General features: G+C 44.0%; 2 protein-coding genes across 38 annotated transcripts in view; one reads left to right on the top strand and one right to left on the bottom strand.

The window, feature by feature from the left end:
- Positions 1 to 20,984, top strand: part of Ehbp1 (EH domain binding protein 1) — a 253,134-nt gene that overhangs the window by 36,000 nt on the left and 196,150 nt on the right. For all 22 annotated transcript variants that reach the window (NM_001305130.1, XM_087583553.1, XM_087583548.1 and 19 more), the window contains 2 exon segments: positions 4,488 to 4,583; positions 12,942 to 12,995. In NM_001305130.1, the coding sequence (NP_001292059.1) occupies positions 4,488 to 4,583; positions 12,942 to 12,995 (150 nt within the window).
- The window catches only part of LOC102550584 (hornerin-like), a 39,157-nt gene continuing 27,177 nt past the window's right edge, over positions 9,005 to 20,984 (bottom strand). For 3 of the 16 annotated variants that reach the window (XR_015637190.1, XR_015637192.1, XR_015637188.1), the window contains exons 5-6: positions 17,629 to 17,712; positions 9,005 to 11,229 (exon numbers count right to left, since the gene is read on the bottom strand). The gene's annotated coding sequence lies outside the window, so the exon portion shown is untranslated. Of the gene's footprint in view, positions 11,230 to 14,506; positions 14,546 to 16,719; positions 17,713 to 18,320; positions 18,390 to 20,984 lie in introns of those variants that run through there. The other 13 variants (XR_015637185.1, XR_015637186.1, XR_015637191.1 and 10 more) reach the window with 11 other exon arrangements.

Here is a 20,984-nt window from a genome sequence, read left to right as displayed (position 1 = left end):
TGTCCTAAGGCAGTGAATACTTCTCCATGTGCAAGAAAACTGACCAAGCTTCTTAGAGCACTGGTATTTACCATCCACCCACCCAGCCAGTCACCCACCCACCCAATCACCAAAGTTATTGTTGGATACCTGTATTTCACTGTTTACCTAACTTAGGGTCTTGAATTACCTTTTTGTGAGTTAGTAAGTTCCTAGAAAACACAAATGCCTGACGTTTGCTAGGTTACAGACAGACATCACTCCTCCCGAGTTTTGTTGTTGTTGTGGGTGCTGAGTGTGTAACTCAGGTCATTGCACTTCTGCAGTAAGCACACTGCTGAGCTGTCTTCTCCAATGTGTGTGTGTGTGTGTGTGTGTACACATGTGTGTGTGTGTGTACTTGAAGAGGCCAGGGAATGTCTTTGTTTGTCCTTGTTAGGAATCTTCTTTGAAGCAGGGCCTGGGGGCCACTAATTAGATTAGACCAGCTGGTTGGTGAGGCCCACAATCTTCCTGTCTCTGCCTCTCCAGCCCTGGGATTACAACTGTGTAAGCCATGCCTGCCGGTTTTAAAGGGTTCTGGAGAGCAAATGCAGGTCTGTGCTTGCAAGATGAGCCCTCCACCCCACATTCCTGGTTTACCACTTTGAATGTCCCTGATTTCTTCTTTAGAATTCCCTGGTCTGTTCAGCTAGAATGTGAGGGTCAGGTGACGATGTGAAGGAGCACTGAGTCAGCCTCTTAGGAGGTCAGGTGACGATGTGAAGGAGCACTGAGTCAGCCTCTTAGGAGGTTAGCTGACATTGCCAGTGCCTTCCTTGTTCTTAGGATGCCAGGAAGCCAGAGCTGTGACTCTGACCCTTCCTTTGCTGGTGCCAGATATGCTGAGAGAGAGTGGGAAAGGGTGGCCTCCTGCATCTCGGGAGTCGCCATGCGTTGCCTTTCACTTAGAGCCTTTCTTTTTGGTTGGTCAGCTTGTGGTTTTGTCTCATCCTGAACTGAGGGATGGAAAAGTCATTCAAAAGATGATGCTTCTAAAGGGCCCTGAGGAAATGCCTGGCACCCCATCTCCTTACTCCGCCCTTTTATTAGGTCCTATGTTTTCTAATTTTCCACATTTTATCTCTGTCATGCATAGGACATAAGTCCGTAGAGACTGAAGGTCGCCTTCCTATTGTGTGAATCAAGGATATAGTTGGGCATAATGGGGGCTAGGTGTAACCTAGGTTCCACTGGGTCTGGATTCTCCCTCTGGTTTTGGTTCAGGAAACCATTTTCTCTTAATCAATGTTTATATTCCTGTCTAACTTTTTTTGTGATGGTTCCTTTCTTTAACTTTTTTTGATTCTTTGTGAATTTCACACCATGCACCGCAATCCCACATATCTCTCTGCCCCCTCATACCCGCCCTCCGCTCTGGCAACCTTCCACCAAAAGAAAAACCTTGTGTAGAAGCTGTAGTGTGTCACAGTTTACCCTTTTGCTCACACTTCTTTGCTTGCAAATATTCATTGCAGTGAGTCACTGGTGTGGTTGGGGGCCTCTCTACACTCTCACTACTGGATTTCCACTAGGCCTCCTCTTAGATATCCTCCTGCTGACCTGTGTCATGGAAATGTCCGGCTTTAGATCTGTAGGACCACCCTCTTCAAACGTGTGCTCCAGCACTTTATCGATGGAGTAGATGTTGGGGTGGATCTAGGCCTCGGTGGTAGGTGAGTTGTTCAGCCACCAGCCCTCCTGTACCCACAGCACACAGCACAGGTCCTCTGGGCCTGCTCTCCTGCACTCTTGCCATCAGGGTGCTGCCTGGTGAGGTGCAGGGTCTGTTCTCTGGAGTGCTGCAGCAGGGAAGGGGCGTGGCCAGCTCGCCCACTGTCAGAACCTCAGAGCCTGCTCTTCCAACTGCCATATGTGGAGAGGGAGAGGGGGAAGAGGAGGAAGAAGGAGATATCTTTCTCTTGCCCACACCACCACATAGCAGACAAGTGTCAGGGCCAGCTCTTCTGCTCTCTCATGATGCCCAGGCATCAACACGGCCCCAGGCAGCAGCTGAGACCAGGGCATGCGTTTGGCCTTTAGTGGTAACAGACCCCGTCAGCTGCAGGGCCAGCATCCCAGACATGGCCCCAGTGGCAGCCAAGTCAGGATCCCACCTCGGCCTGAGGTGGCATCACCAACTACTCACATCAGGCTGTTCCTCACGTCCCTCAGCCCCCAGTTCTGCCTCTCTTCATTGCCCACATCCTTCTGCTTCTCTCTCTCTCCATCTCTCCACCACTTACTTCTCTTACTGATGCTCAGGGTTTCGGGTGCCCCAGCCCGGACTTCCTACTACCTATTCTCACTCTCCTAGGATCCTATCCGTTCCTAAGATGTACGACTCGTCTGTGTACTGGTAATCTCCAAGTTTGTAGCAGATACTGAGGTTGATGGTGCTTCCGATTGGATCACCTGTCCTTATCTACCTAATAGGCAAGGGAGACCTGATGTGTTTGAAACAGAGCCTCGCTTCATGTAGATTAATAGAATTTCCCCCTAGTTCCTCCGGGGCCGAGCAGCTTTACCCTCTTCTTCAGTCCCTTCAACCTCTCATACGTAAGGCAGGAGGTCTTGCTGTCTGTAAAGGAGAGCATTCTGTACCCAGAACCTGGCTCCTCTGCCCTGCCTGCCTCAGCTCCCCTCAGGATTAGTCAGTGCTTTCCTGCTTGTTCTTAGCTGTGTTGATGTTCGAAGCCTGTTTTAGACACATCGGCTAAAACAGTCAACCTGCACACACGTAGATCTTCATTCCTCTGCTTCAAACCTGCCAGTGGCCTCGGGTCTCCCACACAGTAAAACTGAGGTCTTTTCAGAGGGCCGAGAGGACCTTAGCTGGCTGGGCCTCCACTGTCCCTCTGGTGTCATCTCCTCCCTCTGCTCACCTCACTATACCTCACGTCACCTCACTGTACACGTGCGCGTGCTCCTGCAGACTTATCGCCCACCCGCAGAGCGCTCCTCTGCACCTGCGTGTCTGATTTCTTCATCCTCAGGCTCCCCTCAGGAGTCAGTGCTTCCATGAAAACACCTCTGACTGCCCTGGAGATAACTGTTCTCCTCTGACCCCTGTATACGTAGCCTGCTTTTTTTCCTGCATGGATGCCCCACTGTAACACACTGCTTAGGTAATGGAGTGATTCGTGTGTCTCTCACTGCTTATATCACAAATGGCACCAAGGCGGACAGATAGAGCTGTGCAGATGGTATCCGCTGAGTGAGCCGGTGAGCGAGGCAATGAACACCTCTCCCTCTAGGAAGGATTCTTATCCAGGGGTGATGAGCCTAACATAGCCAGCTCTTAGTTTGTGGACTGACACATCGAATGTACTGTCTAGTTGTTAGCTATTATTATTGTCTTCAGACACACCCACCAACAGTGCGTAAAGACGAAAGCTTTCTAGCCCTGCCCTGGCATGCCGTCTCCCTTCAGCTCAGCTTTGGTCAATAATGCAAAGAGGAAGTGGTGGTGATCTTTAAAATCTGGGTGGTGAAGTTTCCAAGGGAATTTTGGTAATCAAGGTTTATAAGTAAAACACTCCCCAAGTCAGAAGATTTAGAGATACAATGTAGAATAGCTACTGTTCTCTTCCACCATTTCACCTAGATAAGAAGCATTGCAGTTAGGGAAAGGGAACTCAGACACGAAGTGTATGGTGAGACCTCCCTCCCTCCTCCCTCCTTCCTCCCTCTCTTCTCCCTCCCTCATTCCTCCCTCCTGCCTCCTTCCTCTCTGTCCACCTCTCTGTTCATCTCTGTCTTCCCGACTCTGGAGTCCATGGCATCCTGAGTTGCTGAGATCACAGACACATGGCTGTGTCCTGCTAGCTTTTCCTTTTCCTTTTTTAAGATAGTGTGTGTGTGTGTGTGTGTGTGTGTGTGTGTGTGTGTGTGTGTGTAGGTGTCCTGTTTGCATGTATGTCATGCAGCACTTAAATCTTGGTGTCCATGGAGGTCAGAGGAAGGCATTGGATGCCCTGGAACTGGAGTTACAGATGGTTGTGAGCCACCATGTGGGTGTTGGGAATCGAACCTAGGGTCTCTGAAAGAGCAGCCTGTGCTCTTAACAACTGAGCCATCTCTCCAGACTTGAGATTTTCTTTTTAAGGAAAAAATTTGCCTTAAACTTCTCAGTCACAAGAATCATTTTTAAAATATTGCTCCTACCTGAAGTTTTCCGTAACCAGAAATAACAGCCTTTAAGAACATAGGACACCTTATTTTTGTGTCATTCCTCATGGCGTACCTGCATGTGCATGTGGTGGGACATAGGTGGTTTGCTTATAGATAGATGTATAGCTCTCACTTGTTTGAGCTTAATGCTTAAAAAGTTCTTTTTTTCCCCATGCTTGCTTTTATTTTGACTAGTGATTTTTGTTTCAGGGAGACTACAGAATCTTAGTTGATAGCTAAATAAGGTTGATGACTTTTGTACGTCATAATTGAAGCTTTCACTTTTATTCTGGTAGGCACACAGCTGGCAACCTGGAATAAAAAATCCATATCGTGGTGTTGTTGTTTGGCCTGTTCCTGAAAACATCGAAATCACGGTGACTCTGTTCAAGGTAAGTTCTTCTTGTATAGTCTAAGTTTATAGGTATGGCTGTGTGTGCTCGTGCATACAGATTAGAGCGTGCACTTGTGTCTCATCTCTTCATGACTTCATTTTCTTGGAAGTAAGCATTTATGCTCTGTGAAGGTAGGACGGTCCATGGACTCTTCTGTGCCCTACTTGCAGGAGACTAGACAGTGCTTTTCTTGTGGAAGCTAAGCTTGTGAGGTGCTTGATCCTGCTCCTTATTTTGTTGGTTTTGCTTGATAGCAGTTGACTCTAAATCCAGTGTCCAATAAATGCTGACACTAATGCAGCATGATCATTATAATTAAAATTGATAGCTTGTTAACTGCTTCTTGGCTTTTTGATCAAGATCAAGTGCAGTTGTTAGAAAATGTGCATATCCATTATACACACACATACACGCACACACATGTACACACATGTATACACACATGTGCATGCGTACACACACACACAGCATTACTTCTCTGAATGATTCATGGTAAAGACATTATTTTTACAAAGGAATGGAAGGAGGAGGCATGCACTAAATATTTTAGGTCATTAAGTGAAAACAGTGAAATTAGAGCTCAGAATGTGAAGCCAGGGTAAACATGTGCTTTTGATTTCTTTGACCAAGTACACGGATTCTTGTGTTAGTCAGACTTCTCTTGTAGCTCTGATGGATACTTGAGAGAAACAACTCGAAGGAGCAGAGAGTACATACATGTGTACACATACACATACATGTATGTATAAATGTGTATAATACATATACATACATATGTACATGTGTGTACATCTCTAGTTGGCCTGGAGGACAATGAAATTTGCCTAACTTTACCTGCCAGGTGCTGATACATACACACACACACACACACACACACACACACACACACACACACACACATTCGTATATACCCTCTCTTTCTCTCTCTCTCTCCCTCTCTCTCTCCACTTTTCATTGTGCTTGCCATATATATTACACACACAGCATTTTTATCTTCTCCTTAATGCATAGGGAAAATAAGAGTTGAGCCAGTAGTGGCTCTTTTGTTTATCTTCTTTCCTAGGACTGTCAGAGTCGACCTGTCCCATTCTGTTAGCTGTCCTCAGCGGCTGCTATGAAGGAAGCCCTTCTTTCCTGTAGTTCTCCTGCTGTAGTCTCTGCTTACATCAATTCATTTAATTCTCAAAGCTGCCCAAGGTTCTATCAATATTTCCATTTCACTGATAAGGAGCTAAGTCAGTGGGGATTGGAGTGTCCCCAGTACCTATGAGTCAGCTCTATTCTGTCCTCTGTGCCAGCAGTTCTCAACCTCGGATTGCGACCCCTCTGGGGCCTGTATGTCAGATTCATTTCAAATACTTGTAGTATGATTTATAATAGTGGTAAAGTTACAGCTATGGTAATCTTACGTTGGGAGGTCCCACAGCATGAAGAGCTGTACCAAAGGGTTTCAGTGTCAGGAAGGGCGCGGCCCACTGCTCTGTTCTGTGTTGTGTGCTCTGCAGTCATGGGCTGTGAACATTAACCACAACAGCACTCGAGGAAGACTTTAAACCATCTCATAAAGGGAATTTCTTGGTTAGTCTCCTCATATTGGTAAGACAGATGAACAGACAAGGTTGTACAGTGTTTTGTGTTTATTTTAGTGGCAGAGAACAAGAGGCCGGAATGGAGATGGAGCAGGAGCATGCTCATAACTATTTCTTTGGGAAACTGACAGATGATTTTGAGTTAAAAGTAGCTATTACTTGTTGCTTGGAAGATTAGGAGTTAAGTATGGTTTCCAGTTCTGATGTGGGCGTGTGCTCCTCACTCAACTTTCATGCCCTGAGGAGTAAGATAAAGGGAAGATCCCCCAACCCCCTGCTTTCCTAGTTTGTAGTATCAGACACTTCTCCTCAGTCATATTATGGAGCTTTGAAGCTGTTTCCAGTATTTAAATTAGTATTTTCAGTGAATCCTTTATCTTTCACATCATGTAGAATTCAGGTAGAAAAACAAAAAATAAAAGGAACAAAATGAAACAATTGTATTCTTTCATGGTAATGTTTGGATCTTGTTTTGGAACAGCCCTTAAATATTCTAGCAAAGAGTTTCCTTATACTTTCCACTTCTATCAAATTTCACAGTTGACTTAATTTTAGAATTGTAAAGGGAAAGGGCTGCTCCGGGTTCCTTTGTTGTCAGTGAGACAGTCGGTCAAGTAAACTCACAGAAATGGGTTTTGAATTATTTATTTATTTTGTAAAAATTTGTTTACTTTGTGTGCACGAGTGTTTTGTCCATATCTCTGTCTGTGCTGCCTGAGGAAGGCATGGACCCTGGAACTGGGCGGTCTGAGGCACCATTGGCTGAGATTGTTACCCAGGTCCTCTGGAAGAGCAGCACTCAGTGCCCGTAACTGTCGAGAAGCCACTCCAGCCCCCTAAACTCTTAAAAACAGCCCTTTATCTATGCGGGTGTCTACCTGCTTGTGTGTCTGAGTGATGTGTGTTTGTGTGATGTGTGTCTGCCTGCTTGTGTGTCTCTGTGATGTGTGTCTGTGCGATGTGTGTCTGTGCGATGTGTGTCTGTGCGATGTGTGTCTGTGTGATGTGTGTCTGTGCGATGTGTGTCTGTGCGATGTGTGTCTGTGCGATGTGTGTCTGTGTGATGTGTGTCTGTGCGATGTGTGTCTGTGTGATGTGTGTCTGTGTGATGTGTGTCTGTGTGATGTGTGTCTGTGATGTGTGTCTGTGCGATGTGTGTCTGTGCGATGTGTGTCTGTGCGATGTGTGTCTGTGTGATGTGTGTCTGTGCGATGTGTGTCTGTGCGATGTGTGTCTGTGTGATGTGTGTCTGTGTGATGTGTGTCTGTGCGATGTGGGTCTGTGCGATGTGTGTCTGTGTGATGTGTGTCTGTGTGATGTGTGTCTGTGTGTCTGGGTGACGCCTGGTGCTGAGGAGGCCAGAAGAGGGATGGGGTCCTGTGGACCTTAGGTTGCAGATGGCTGCGTGCTGTCTCATGGCTGCTGGGATCAGCTGGGTCCCTCGGAAGAGCAACCATGCTCCTAACTGCGGAATCGCAAGAACATTATCAGTGTGATGCCCTCTATAACTGAGCCAGCAGTTGCCTTCTTTAGATTATGGGCTTGTTTTTTGAAAATTCAATTAAATTGAAGATAGATATGGCCGGTAAAAAAATTTTAAAACGTTTCAGATTTTCAGAAGGTAAAGGCCTTTTTATATCATTAGTACAGAGGTAAGAAAGTTGACAACAGTTAAAGGTGAATAAGGAAGACTAATTGTAAATATTTTGTCTGGTCTATAATAAAATAATCCTGTAGACATCCACTTGAAAGTGCCGGAGAAATGGACACTGCTGCTGCGACTTTCACACTGTTTACTGACACTTCCTGTCAGGCTAGCTCTTGGCTCCCCTGAAGTCAGCCCTTCAAATGAGGCTGTTTTAGGTGGACGCCACCATCTGTACTTCAACAGTATTTTATTTTTAAATACTGGGTTATATTACTATGCGGAGGCACTGTTGTGTGGCACATTTCATCAGTTCATTTGTCAAGTATTCTGGAGAGGCTACAGTGTGCCACACGTTCCTTGAGGTTGAACTAAATCAGCAGAGTGGATAAAGGTCAGTGGGTCTGGAGCTCCAACATTTGCACTGTGAGGGCGACAGCTCCTGTGTTCCAGCCTTCTGCCCAGTTAAATAGTGTCTGCCTCCTGCACTGCTGGGGTGAGTGAGACACTGCTCACCTGGGACAGGGCGAGCGCTCACCAGGTGTCTCTGTGCTGTGGTCATTGGAGCACTCAGCAGGCATCTCTGTGCTGTGGTCATTGGTACTGATCGTCCTGCAGTCCTGCAGACAGACAGGTGGGAAGACGGTGGCTGGTCGGATGGCTCTCCCACGACCCAGCGTGTTCTCTGAGGAATGCTGATGAGCTCTGAACCGTTGTGAAAGCTCTTCCAGTCTGGATGCTCATTTCTTTCCATAACCGAGTTCATGGCCAGGTCCAAACGCAAAAAGTGGCAGGTAGAATTTTCAGCTTGCGTCTTTCTTCTCCCAGCCGTGTTCTCCTTCCCGCTGCCGCTGCCACCGCTGAAACTCTGTGTTGGGTTTTTAGCTTTACCAACATGAGTTTACTTATCCAAAGAGTGTCAGTACAGTTCCACTATGTCAGCACGCCACCACGCCACTACCCGGGAAATGAGAAAAGAAGGTGACTAAGAAGTTTGGAACTGCATCCGAGGCTCTGGGCTGGACGGGGAGTGTTAGGCAAGTGCTCTGCCATTGAGCTCAATTTTCCTTATTCTATTGAGTTTCATATCATGCACCGCAGTCCTGTTCATCTCCCTGTCCCCCCATATCCTTTGCACTTGCAACCTTCCTTCCCCCAAATGAAATACACACACAAAGGCAAAGCATAGAAAGCATCTCACTGTGGAAAGTGTAGTGTGTCACAGCGTATAGCACCGTATATTCCTCTGTGCACACATCGTGGCTTGCAAATGCTCACTGCAACAAGTCATTAATCTGGTTGACTCTGGCTTCTGTGACATCATCAATATTGGATCCTCACTGGGATTCCTCCCAGGTGTCCGGTTGCCCCGTGTCATGAGATCCTGTAGCAGTGGATCAGCAGGACCGGTCCTTTCAGGCTTCCCAACTGTTTGAAGATGATACAGATGTTGGGGTGCTCCCTCTCAGAGCCTTGAGATGATACAGATGTTGGGGTGCTCCCTCTCAGAGCCTTGAGATGATACAGATGTTGGGGTGCTCCCTCTCAGAGCCTTGAGATGATACAGATGTTGGGGTGCTCCCTCTCAGAGCCTTGGGTCTGGGCCTGGGTGGTAGCGGAGCTGCTCTGTGCTCTGGTTCTTCCTTAGGGACCACTAGGGAGAGCCGGCCAGCACTGCTCTGCCTAGGCCACCCAGTACCTCCACAGGCAAGAGAGTGTCCGCTCTCCTGCTGTCATGGCCTCAGGGCAGGCTCACCTGCACCCAGCCTCCCCCACTGTGTTGCCCAGTCAAGGTACAGGGACAGCTCTCCTGCGTCCCAGCTGCTGGAGGGCAGGGCCAGCTCCCCTCACCTCTGCTACCAGGACCATCTCTACTGTGCTGCCCACTCTGCCTCTCTTGAGTGCCGCTGTCTCCTGTGAGAGGTGGGGCAGGGCCATTTGACTGGGCTGTGGACATCCATTTGGTCATCCCCATGTTTTCTAGTGGTCATAAGCTGCAGACATCAACACCTACCCCTGCTGCTGGGTAGCCATGGACCCAGACATGGCCCTCAGGGTTACCACTCACAGCAGGCTTCTCTCCTCAGAGTCTCCAGTTCCATTTCTCTTCACGTTGCTCTAGCGGGGCTCCACTTCTCCGTCTCCCCCTCTGTCCTCCACATTCTCAGAGATTGTGGTGATTCCCTCTCCGCCTGCTACCAGCTAGTGCGTCCCTGGGTGGTGTCCTCAGGCAATGGATGTCTGTGACCCACATGGGGGTAGGTCTGTGGGTGGCACAGTGGTCCTTGGGTCTGTCAGGTTTCCTCTGCCCATGCTGTGCTGCATGGTAGTAGGCGTGTCTCTGTCTCTATGGCTCACATGTGTCTGTGGGCTCTTTACCTCTCACACCACGTGGCATGGCTGAACACAGGTCTTCTTCCTCCCAAGCTGCTCTGCCTGGATTTGATTTGATTGATTGAAGTATCGTAGGCAGGAGACAGCCGTCCAGCTAGGATGAACCAAGGTCTGCCTGCCATCTGCTCCCCCACTGATACAAGAAAACAAGGGTCTCATGGGGTTGCTCAGGCCAGCAGTGAGCTCATTGTCTTCCCTGCAGCTCTGAACTTGTGAAGAGCTGGGGGTACATAAGCCACTGAGCCTGGCTGAGGGTTGGGATTTATTCCACATGTCAGGGAGTCATGGAAACGTGGGTTACACCGGCATGGCCAGAGTTGGCTCCAAGTTAACGTGTGAGCGAGAGATGAATGGAGAGACTGTTGCAGCTGGCTGAGCTGTGGCCATAGCAACACGAGCTTATAATGATAATGACGTGGAGCCCAGCATGAACAAAATGCTTCCCGTGAGGAGCAGGTGGATCCTGAGAGCCGGAAGAGACACCAGAGTCGTCCTCCGTGTGCTGTGGGTGTGCCTACTCTTTAGTGTGTTAAGGCAAACTCCGCTCGGCTGAAATACTCTGTGCTGTCTGTCTCCACACCTCCTCACCCCTCACACATAGACTTGAACTCATTATGTTCACAACAAATGCGAGAAGCCCATGGCTTTATTTTTATTTTTAAAGTTATCGATTTTTTTTATAAAATAGTTGACCACTTTGAAATAGATTTGAGAGAATACCAATTCCTGTATTAAAATTTTACAGTTTAAAAGTTACAATATTGCTGTTCCCTGACACATATCCTAGGTGCTTTTGTCGTTGTGATAAAGGCCCTGACACTGCAGCTTGAAGGGGGCCTTGTGCAAGGTGGTGTGGAGGCCTGGGCACAGCTAGAGGCAGCGTGTCTCCGCTGTGCTCGCTGTGTGTCCTCACACTTGGTGCCTTTGCTTGTTCTAATGTTTGTAGAAATGGCACACGGTTCCGAGTTCTGCTGAGTCTGGGTGTCTTCTCTCATGAAGCGTTCTTTGTTCATTTCTGCAAGATGGAGCACACGGTTTCTAATCCTCAGTCTGGCCTTTTATTTATTCTGTACACCTATTCATTGGAGAGTATGGTATATGCCTTTTATTTATTCTGTACACCTATTCATTGGAGAGTATGGTATATGCCTTTTATTTATTCTGTACACCTATTCATTGGAGAGTATGGTATATGCCTTTTACTTTATTCTGTACACCTATTCATTGGAGAGTATGGTATATGCCTTTTATTTATTTCTGTACACCTATTCATTGGAGAGTATGGTATATGCCTTTTATTTATTTCTGTACACCTATTCATTGGAGAGTATGGTATATGCCTTTTACTTTATTCTGTACACCTATTCATTGGAGAGTATGGTATATGCCTTTTATTTATTTCTGTACACCTATTCATTGGAGAGTATGGTATATGCCTTTTACTTTATTCTGTACACCTATTCATTGGAGAGTATAGTATATGCCTTTTATTTATTTCTGTACACCTATTCATTGGAGAGTATGGTATATGCCTTTTATTTATTTCTGTACACCTATTCATTGGAGAGTATGGTATATGCCTTTTATTTATTTCTGTACACCTATTCATTGGAGAGTATGGTATATGCCTTTTATTTATTCTGTAACCTATTCATTGGAGAGTATGGTATATGCCTTTTATTTATTCTGTACACCTATTCATTGGAGAGTATGGTATATGCCTTTTATTTATTCTGTACACCTATTCATTGGAGAGTATGGTATATGCCTTTTATTTATTCTGTACACCTATTCATTGGAGAGTATTGTATATGCCTTTTATTTATTCTGTACACCTATTCATTGGAGAGTATGGTATATGCCTTTTATTTATTTCTGTACACCTATTCATTGGAGAGTATAGTATATGCCTTTTATTTATTTCTGTACACCTATTCATTGGAGAGTATGGTATATGCCTTTTACTTTATTCTGTACACCTATTCATTGGAGAGTATGGTATATGCCTTTTATTTATTTCTGTACACCTATTCATTGGAGAGTATGGTATATGCCTTTTATTTATTTCTGTACACCTATTCATTGGAGAGTATGGTATATGCCTTTTATTTCTTCTGTACACCTATTCATTGGAGAGTATGGTATATGCCTTTTATTTATTCTGTACACCTATTCATTGGAGAGTATGGTATATGTCTTTGAATGCAAGAACAAGTATGCGTAAGTCCATGGAATACTTCACTTAAAAAAGTGACAGGGGCCATGGGGGGAGCAGGATCCCTCACCCCCCCTTAGATTCGTCAGGTAATTTCTCAGCAGGAGAAGTGGGCAGAGGATTATCAACAGTCCGTGTGGATTGGTTCATTGTCTAGATCATGGAGTCCCTTGGGATATTCAAGCAGGACTTACAGTTGTAAATGCTGACTGTGAATGTGAGAGGAGCTCGCTGTGAGCGTTTACCCCTCAGTGACGTACTCAGTCGTTAACTCACAAAGTTGGCTGTGACAGGATGCAGTCCTGGGAGAGGTGTTAGCAAAAGATAACTTTATTGATATAAAATAATGACTTAAATTTAGGAAAATTACTTAGCTTTTTTAAAGGATATTTTGCTCCTTCCTTTTAAAAAAGTTAGTAAAACTGCAGGCAAGCCAATCAGTATTGTTTGATTGTATTGATTGGATTAATGATACGTGTTTTCTTACTTTTCATAATTTCCTTTTGTTGCAGGATCCTCATGCAGAAGAATTTGAAGACAAAGAGTGGACATTTGTCATTGAGAATGTAAGCTAAAGGCCTTACTATATTATTAAAATACATGAGCAGTTTAATCATGGGAGAAATGCTGCTTTATGGAAACTACCAGGGAATTTGCAGGTTTTGGAAGTTATCAATAACAATCGCTTATAAAATGTTTATGATAAAACTGTAAAAGTCTTACTGACAGACTATATGCGCTCTCTGTCTTGGGTCTATGGCCTGACAGCAGTCATTTACCCTTTACAAATACCAGCTTGGTATTTCTTATCTAGTGAACACTTGCATATTTTGGACTCCCAGGAGGCTAACAGTATACAGTGTTAAATTGGTGCTTTCTAACTAGAGATGAGAGAAAATAGGCAATGAAAACATAATGACTACTAGCATAGGCCTGGGGTGGGGGAGGCTGGAGAGATGGCTCATTGGTTAAAAGCACTTCTCAGTCGACTGCAGTTGGGATCGAACATTGGATATCTAGCTCCAGGGAATTTGATACCTTCTGAATGAACATGGACACATGATCATGGACACACACGGACACACACGGACACACACACACACACACACACACACACACACACACACACGCACACACACGCACAGGCACAGACGCACGGGCACACGCACAGACTTGGTTCCTCAGGTTTTGAGCTGTTGGGCAGATTGAAGATCTCTGTGAGCGTCAGCCTTCACAGCTGCTGTGATCGTCACCATCGTCATCACTCTCCTCAGAACTCTAAGACGCATGTGTGACCTGCTGATGACAGTCTCTGTATCCTGTTCCTTTCTTCTGTGCTTGGCCTCACTCTGTTCGGTGTTAAAGGAAACCTAGCTTTCCCAGTGGTAACTTGGACCATTGTAGGTTTGAAGTGTTGGAAAGAGAGGGAGTAAGATCAAGTATCAGGGACAGACATCGCTGGGGAGTTTTGCTGGCCGATCTGAGCCACACCAGCATGTTGGAGTCCCACACACATCAACACTTTTGACAGTTTTGTAGAAATAGATCTGAGCATAAATTACACTTGGAGAAAAAACAAACTGAGACTTAAGCTAGACTCGAAAGCTGACATGCTCATATCGTATGGAGAAGTCTACAGTGGATGACCTCTGTGTCTCATGACTCCTCTGTACATTTCAAACCTTTTAACTTGACAGGTGGAAGACTTAGTGAGTTAAATTCAAACTAGTTAATGGTAGAAATATGTTAAAGCTAGTTTTGTATTTGTGTGGGAAGGTGGTATGATTGTCTTAGGATAAAGAAACAATAGTTTCACATTTCTGAAAATCAGGTTATAAACTAATGAACCAAAAGGCTCAAGTTTTTTTTAAAGGAAAACTATATGACATTACTAGATTTGACTACTGCAAAAGGTATCTTAAAGGTCAGCAGAGGTACATACTTAAAACAGTAAACTTTAAATGTAATACAAAATAAAAATATATATTGGATTTCCTTCTATATTGGGATGTGTATTTCTCAAATAAGAGATTATGTTTATAACATTTTAATATAAAATATATTTAAGTCCAGAAAGAATTTTGCCAATTACGCTTTATTCAAATAGCTGAAATTGCTAGAAGTCAGTCGGGGGATGGGGTAGGGGAGAAAACACAGGAAGAGAAAAACAATAAGATGTGCTGGCTTTCCCTCTCTCCAGATACGTCAGTTCACAACATTTAATTCAGTCAGTACATTGTCTTCAACTATTCTTACTAACATTTATCTCATGAAATACAGTTCTTAAACCAAAATATTTGAAGAAATTAGTTTCTATGGTGTAAACACATCATTGTAAAATATACTTGGCGATGTGGTTCAGAGAGATTAACTTTTATAGATCAAAAGGTTTTCAAATTTGTCGTAAGTGAAATACGTGACTACGTGACGGAATCACCTAGGGTATCTTATGTGTGTTCATGCACACGCACATGCATGATGATTCATGTATGATGTGTATGTCAGCGCATGTGGAGTAGAGGACAGTGTCCATGCTATCCCTTGGATGCTTTCCAAGTAGGCTAGATTGGCTGGCCAGAGACGAGGAACGATCTGCCTCCCTACCTCCCCACCTCCCCATCACTGCCATTTTGCATGTGTTTTAGGATCAAACTGGAAGTTCTCATATTTGAGCTGCTTCCATAGTCTGCCTTATTCTTTCAGTTTGAGATGGAGTCTTGCTCTATGGCCCACATGGCCCTGGTGTTTCTAGGCACATAATCCTCTTGCCTCAGCCTCTCTACATAGATGGGTCTATGGGCCTGCGCCCCTGTTACTGGCTTTAGGGTAGCATCTTTTAATTAGCAACTATTTTAAAAAACCATGTCAATATATGTTTATGAAGTGAACTGTGGTTGTCGTTGAACATTGCTTTTTGTGAATTCTTGAGTACAATTCCCTGGCGCCACCCCCACCCTATGCCTCCCACCCACCCCAAATTGTTTCTTCAGTAGTTCCCATTCCAGACTGGAAAATAAGGAAAAGAAAACTGAGTTGTCCTATAAATAGATTCTCATTTAAAGGATGACATTAATTTACTTTTATAGCCAAAACATAATTTCTTAGTTATGAATATTAAGGAAAATGATGTCTGTTTTTTAAGCTTTTTTAATGACCAAGCCTTAATGGAGTACTGGGGATATGGCTTAAGTAGTGTGTGACCTGCTGTGTGGAGGGCCAGGGCTCAATGCTAGCACAAGAGAACAATGGCCTAATGGGGCCTGAGCCTGCTGGCACACGCCTGTAATCCCAGCACTTGGGAGGTGAGGTAGGATAAAGTTTGAAGTCAGCCTTAGTGTCATAGCCAGTACAAGGCCAGCCTGAGCTTCCTAGTGAACTCTGGTGCAGAACACAAGGTCTCAGGATAGCTCACTGCTGGGGCTCTCACCCAGCGTGTAGAAGGCCTGGGCCCTGTCTTCTGGGCCAAAATGAAGCAAAAATGGAAGCCAGGTAACTGTTGATAAGATAACTTGAGAAAAAGAAAAGTTAATGAATGCTCCAGGTGGTAATTCCCAAGCTTCAGTAGAGATGATGGCATCAGTAATAACGCTTACAGTGAACAACTCGATCGGAAGTAACAATTTCATTAGGTAAATTTGTTATGGTTGTATTCTGTTGACTTTTCCTGTCTTTATGGCAGCGTTTTGTTTTGTTCTTGTTTGTGAAAAGATGGCTGTGAGGGGCTGGAAAGATGGCTCTCTGCTTGAGAGAATTCACTGTCCAGCAGTGAGACCTGAGTTCAGAGCCCATAGCCCACAAAGCAAGAAGGGCGGCCCTCGTGTACCTGTCGGACCCTGTGCCTCCAGCTCCCTGGGGGCCGGACAGGAGGGTGTCTGGGATTATACATGGGCATTCTGTCAGGTGCTGGGGTTCAGAACAGCAGGCCATGCTCGAGGAGCAGATGCTTATCTGTTGAGCCATCTTGCCAGCCCAAGAATTAGGACAACTATCATAAATTATGAACCACCCAGTGCCAAGGAATGTCCTGTAAAACTAAACCTGGAACAAAAATGCTCACTGGGAAGATAGATTAGAAATTAGCAGGTCATATGTTTCAGTTTCTAAGATGGTTTTAAATGGTCAGAAATAAATACAAGAATCTTTTTCTTCTTTACTTATGCAGATGTTTTAGCTATCCAAGTGTGTTAACTGTTTCTGCAGCCTCTGGAAAGTTCAGGTTCACTTTATAAAATGCCAGCAGGCACACCTGTTGGTTAAGTGAGTCTAACACAGGCAACCTTTTTTCTACTTAGCCTCTCTGTCCTATATCATTGTTTTATTATGATACAATAACTTTCCAGCACATAATCACTGAAGGGGTCAATGGATCAATGATTATAGCTAAACCCGGCGCACTGTTGCAAATCGTACTGAAGGTAAGAGAAGTCTCCCATCAGTAGCATCCTGTGCCTCTACTGAAGGAAGGACAGTATGAGAACACCATGCTGTTACTGGGAAGCTCAAACAATGTTTCTCTGTGTATCCTTGGTGTTCCTGAAACTTTCTGTAGACCAGGCTGGCCCGGAAGTCAGAGATCTGCCAGTGACAGGATTAGAGGTGTGTACCCAATGACCCTGTGCCAGTGTGATTGATAGGTCAGTATCTGGTCTACCCAGATCTGTTTTCAAAAGTGAGGTCTTGAAACCCTCTAAGGTTCATAAGTGGACTTGGACTTCTAAGGCCTTTTAATGCTTTGGTTTGTTCGTGTAATTATATAACTAGGTACTTTATATACTGGTGAAATAGTTACTTTGAAAGATGATACTGTGTTTTAGGAAGAATTTATAAAAGTGAGTTAGGAATTACAGTCAAATCCTATATACATGTATAAAAGATAGAAAAAATTAGATGGAGAACATTTTGGATTCACAGTACATTTCTGTTATCTTTGTCTCATTTAAAATTAAAATTCACTAGTGTTACATTGTGGGTGTTGGTTATGTCTAGGAAACAAGAAGTTGTCTAACCACTCGTGATACCCCTTAACAGGTATTAGACACAATCCGTTGTTATCAGTATTCTTTTACTGCCCAGTTCCCTCTTCCAGTCAGCTCACGTAAGAGGGATAACCGGCTAGGTGATCAGGAGCCTGGTCTTAAACCTTTTCTTTAAACCCAAAGTTAGTAAGTTTGCTCTAACTTCTAATGAGGCATAAATTACCGCACGGAGCAGTTGTCATCCATGTGCTCGGCATTGGGACTAAAGCAGTGAGTATAGCAGGTAGAAGAGTTCTTCCTCGTTCTTCTAAGGCAGAGAGAAAGAATAAAACTTAGTGAAACACACAGTGGGATCAAAAGGAACAGGTGTTAAAAATAAATATGTAGTTTGTTGTGTTAATGAGTCTTATTCTTTAAAGGCCTCCAAAAAGAATTAGAGTGTTCTTATCAGTTAAGATATTTTAATAAGAAAGCTGATAATATGTTTTATAAGATGGGAACATTTAGTTATTTTGGGACCGATGCATAAATCTTTTCCTGGGTTGTAGCTCCGCCTAGTGGTGAGTAGTAAAATTGACTGGACTGGAGAAAATGTTCTTTCTGTAGGTAAGTCATCATGAAGCATCCCTGTCCGTCCAAGCTTACATTTTAAATTGCATCAACATTTTATATGAAATATTTAGTGAAGGAAAGTGCAAAATTCTATTGTAAAAATATGGATTTTGTTTGCAAGTCAGTTAATACATTTTCCTGATACTGAAAGGCAGTATCAGAAAAAGAAACTAAAAATCCTTTTGACTGGAAAGTGTTTCAAGACTTCTTGAGGTCGTACGGTAGCAACAGTGAGAATGGTTTCTCTTTTGTCGTTGCTTTTAGTTTTTTGAGACAGTCTGCCAGTCTATATTTTAGCCTGACCTTGAATTCCTGGCAATCCTCCTGTCTGGTCTTCCTGCATGCTGAAATTCCAGGTATAGGCTACCATTCCTGGATATAAAATTAAACTTTTATTAGATACTAAAATTCCCAGTAAAACAAGTCTCAAATATATCACCCTCACAAGTCTGCTGGGAGTGTCTACCATATCAGACGCTGTGTGGACTGCTTTATGCACGCGTCTCACTTTCCCTTTGCAGTGGATCATGGATTAGACAGGTAGCCCTACTTTAAAAATATTGACACATAGAGAGGGTAAAGAGTCTGCTAAGAGTTCTGTCATTAACAAGATAGGATTTCATTCAGTCTCACTTCCTCCTGGGCCCTTTCCTCAATGCCTGATCCAGTAACTGCTCCCCTGAGTGAGTGAAAGGTAATTTGGGGTGGAGGTGGGTGGATATTTCATTTGGTAAAATGTTTGCTGTATAAACATGAGGATCTAGGTCCTGAGTTTGGATGCCTTCATCCATGTGAGTGCCCGGTGCCTGGGAGGTAGACACAAGCTGACCCTTAGAGCTCTGGACAGTCTGCCCGCCCAGACTGTGAGCACTGCATTTCAGTGACAGCCTGGCCTCAGTAAATAAGGTGAGAAACGACTGAGGAAGAGGCTGTGTTGGCCTCTGGTCTCCACAGGCATGCATGTGACGCATACCATACACCTCTCTGCGTGCCAACACATGTATGTGCATACCGTGTACACCTCTCTGCATACAAACACACTACAATAAGTACAGATTGAAGAATCAGGGGGCTTTAATTGACCATCTTGAGCAGTAAATCTGTGAGGAAGTCTAGGTCTTAGATTTAAAAAGGTAGGCTTTTAATATTTGTATTAGATCCAAAAGCTATTTGGAGTTTTTTTTAAATAAAAGGCAATTACTTGGCTGCTATTAGACATTGTGAAATGGAGTTTTGGGATTCATTACTCATCAAAATTCATTTTCCTTGAGGTAAGCTTTTTATATGTAAATTGAGGTTAATTTTTATTTCTGGTCACAAAAGTTCTCAGTTTTGTACGTCTGAGTTTGCTTCTTGGGACTGGAGAGCTACTTGTATACAAACAAAACTTCACAGGCAAGTCTCCCACACGCTGTGTGGCAGTAGACGAGTGGTTTAAATCTTTGTTGCTGTCATTTGAGACAGAATCTCTCTTTGGCCTTAGCTGTCCTAGAACCTACTGTGTAGACCAGCCTGACCTTCAACTCACAGAGCTCCACCAGCCTGTGCCTCCTGAATGCCGGGGTCAAAGGCCTGTGCCACCATGCCCAGCTTGTGATTTAATTTTTATGGTGTCTGTGTATTCAGTTATAAAATGCTGGGGTTGATGTCTCCTTTGTATGTTATTAAGGATTAGAAAAAAATATATATAAAGCACTTGACCTTCTGTGAAGGTGTGTGTGTGTGTGTGTGTTTGTGTGTACACGACACACACACATATACACATATAAAACTTTCTTTTCTTGGGAAGCTTGAAAAACAAAAAAGAACTACATTTCTAAATTAATAATTTCAAATTAAAAATTTTCTACGTTTATGTGTTTCATAACTTCTAGGCCTTACCTTTAACCTAAAGAGTTGACAGTCTCATTAAGATTGTCACCTTTTGGGCTGGAGAGATGGCTCAGTGGTTAAGAGCACCAAGTGCTCTTCCAGAGATCCTGAGTTCAAAACCAGCAACCACATGGTGCCTCACAACCATCTGTAATGAGATCTGATGCCCTCTTCTGGTGTGTCTGAAGACAGCTGCAGTGTACTTATTTATAATAAATAAATAAATCTTTGAAAAAATAAAGATTGTCACCCTTTGCCATCTACCTTGTTATAAATTAAGAAGTGGCTTCTAAAGTAAGTCCACTGAGAATGGTTAGTGTCACACTGTACCTTTGTATGCCCATTTCCAGCACAATACACTGACGTACTTCAGAGCATGAGTCCGAATTGTCTGTGCCTGGGTTATTTGCAATTCAGTCCTCTGTTCTTAGTGTAATGAAAGATGCCTACTTCAGGTCAGCATTTCCCATCATTAATCTGTGGTTAGTGCTTCCTCAGGGCTCTTTTTATAAAATAAAAACTTTTTGGACACTTTTTTATAACCCAACTAAATTCAGATGTAATATATTTGAACAGGTTTTAGTTTTAGATGGCTAAGTGTTTTTATTCTTTTGAAGTCACTGGTTTTTGAGTGAACTGAAAAAATGTATATTGCTAAACCAATCGAGGTGAAGTGTCACTCATTTAACACACGCTTTCTGTGTACCCAGACGTGGTCACCAATCGTGGGATTCCTGTTTTCCCTGATACTTCTTTTTCTATGAAACAGGCAGACAGCTGCAGTGTCTCACAGCTCTAGCTGTACAGTGAACTTTCTTAGTGATGTAAAATACTGTGTCAGCTCTAAGCCGAGAGAGGAAGCCATGGGTTTGACAACACAGGGTGGCTTATTCTCAGGCTGCTTGCTAATGAGGGTCTAGGTAGGGGACTGCAGGAAAAGATACCCACGAGTGTTAAAGAATGAAGGAGAAGCCAGGCAAGACTTCCTGGAGCAAGTGGCTACAGCATTCAGCTTTCAAGAAAAAAAAAGTTAGGTAAAAGACATTCAAAGGGGAGGGAAGACAATTCAGCAAAGAAAGGGCAAAAGTTCAGAAG

The sequence above is a fragment of the Rattus norvegicus genome, chromosome 14 (assembly GCF_021556685.1).
Source record: "Rattus norvegicus strain SHRSP/BbbUtx chromosome 14, alternate assembly SHRSP_T2T, whole genome shotgun sequence".
NCBI lineage: Eukaryota > Metazoa > Chordata > Mammalia > Rodentia > Muridae > Rattus > Rattus norvegicus.
The sequence above is the reverse complement of the archived record's forward strand: the minus strand, read 5'-3'. Positions and strand labels throughout refer to the sequence as shown.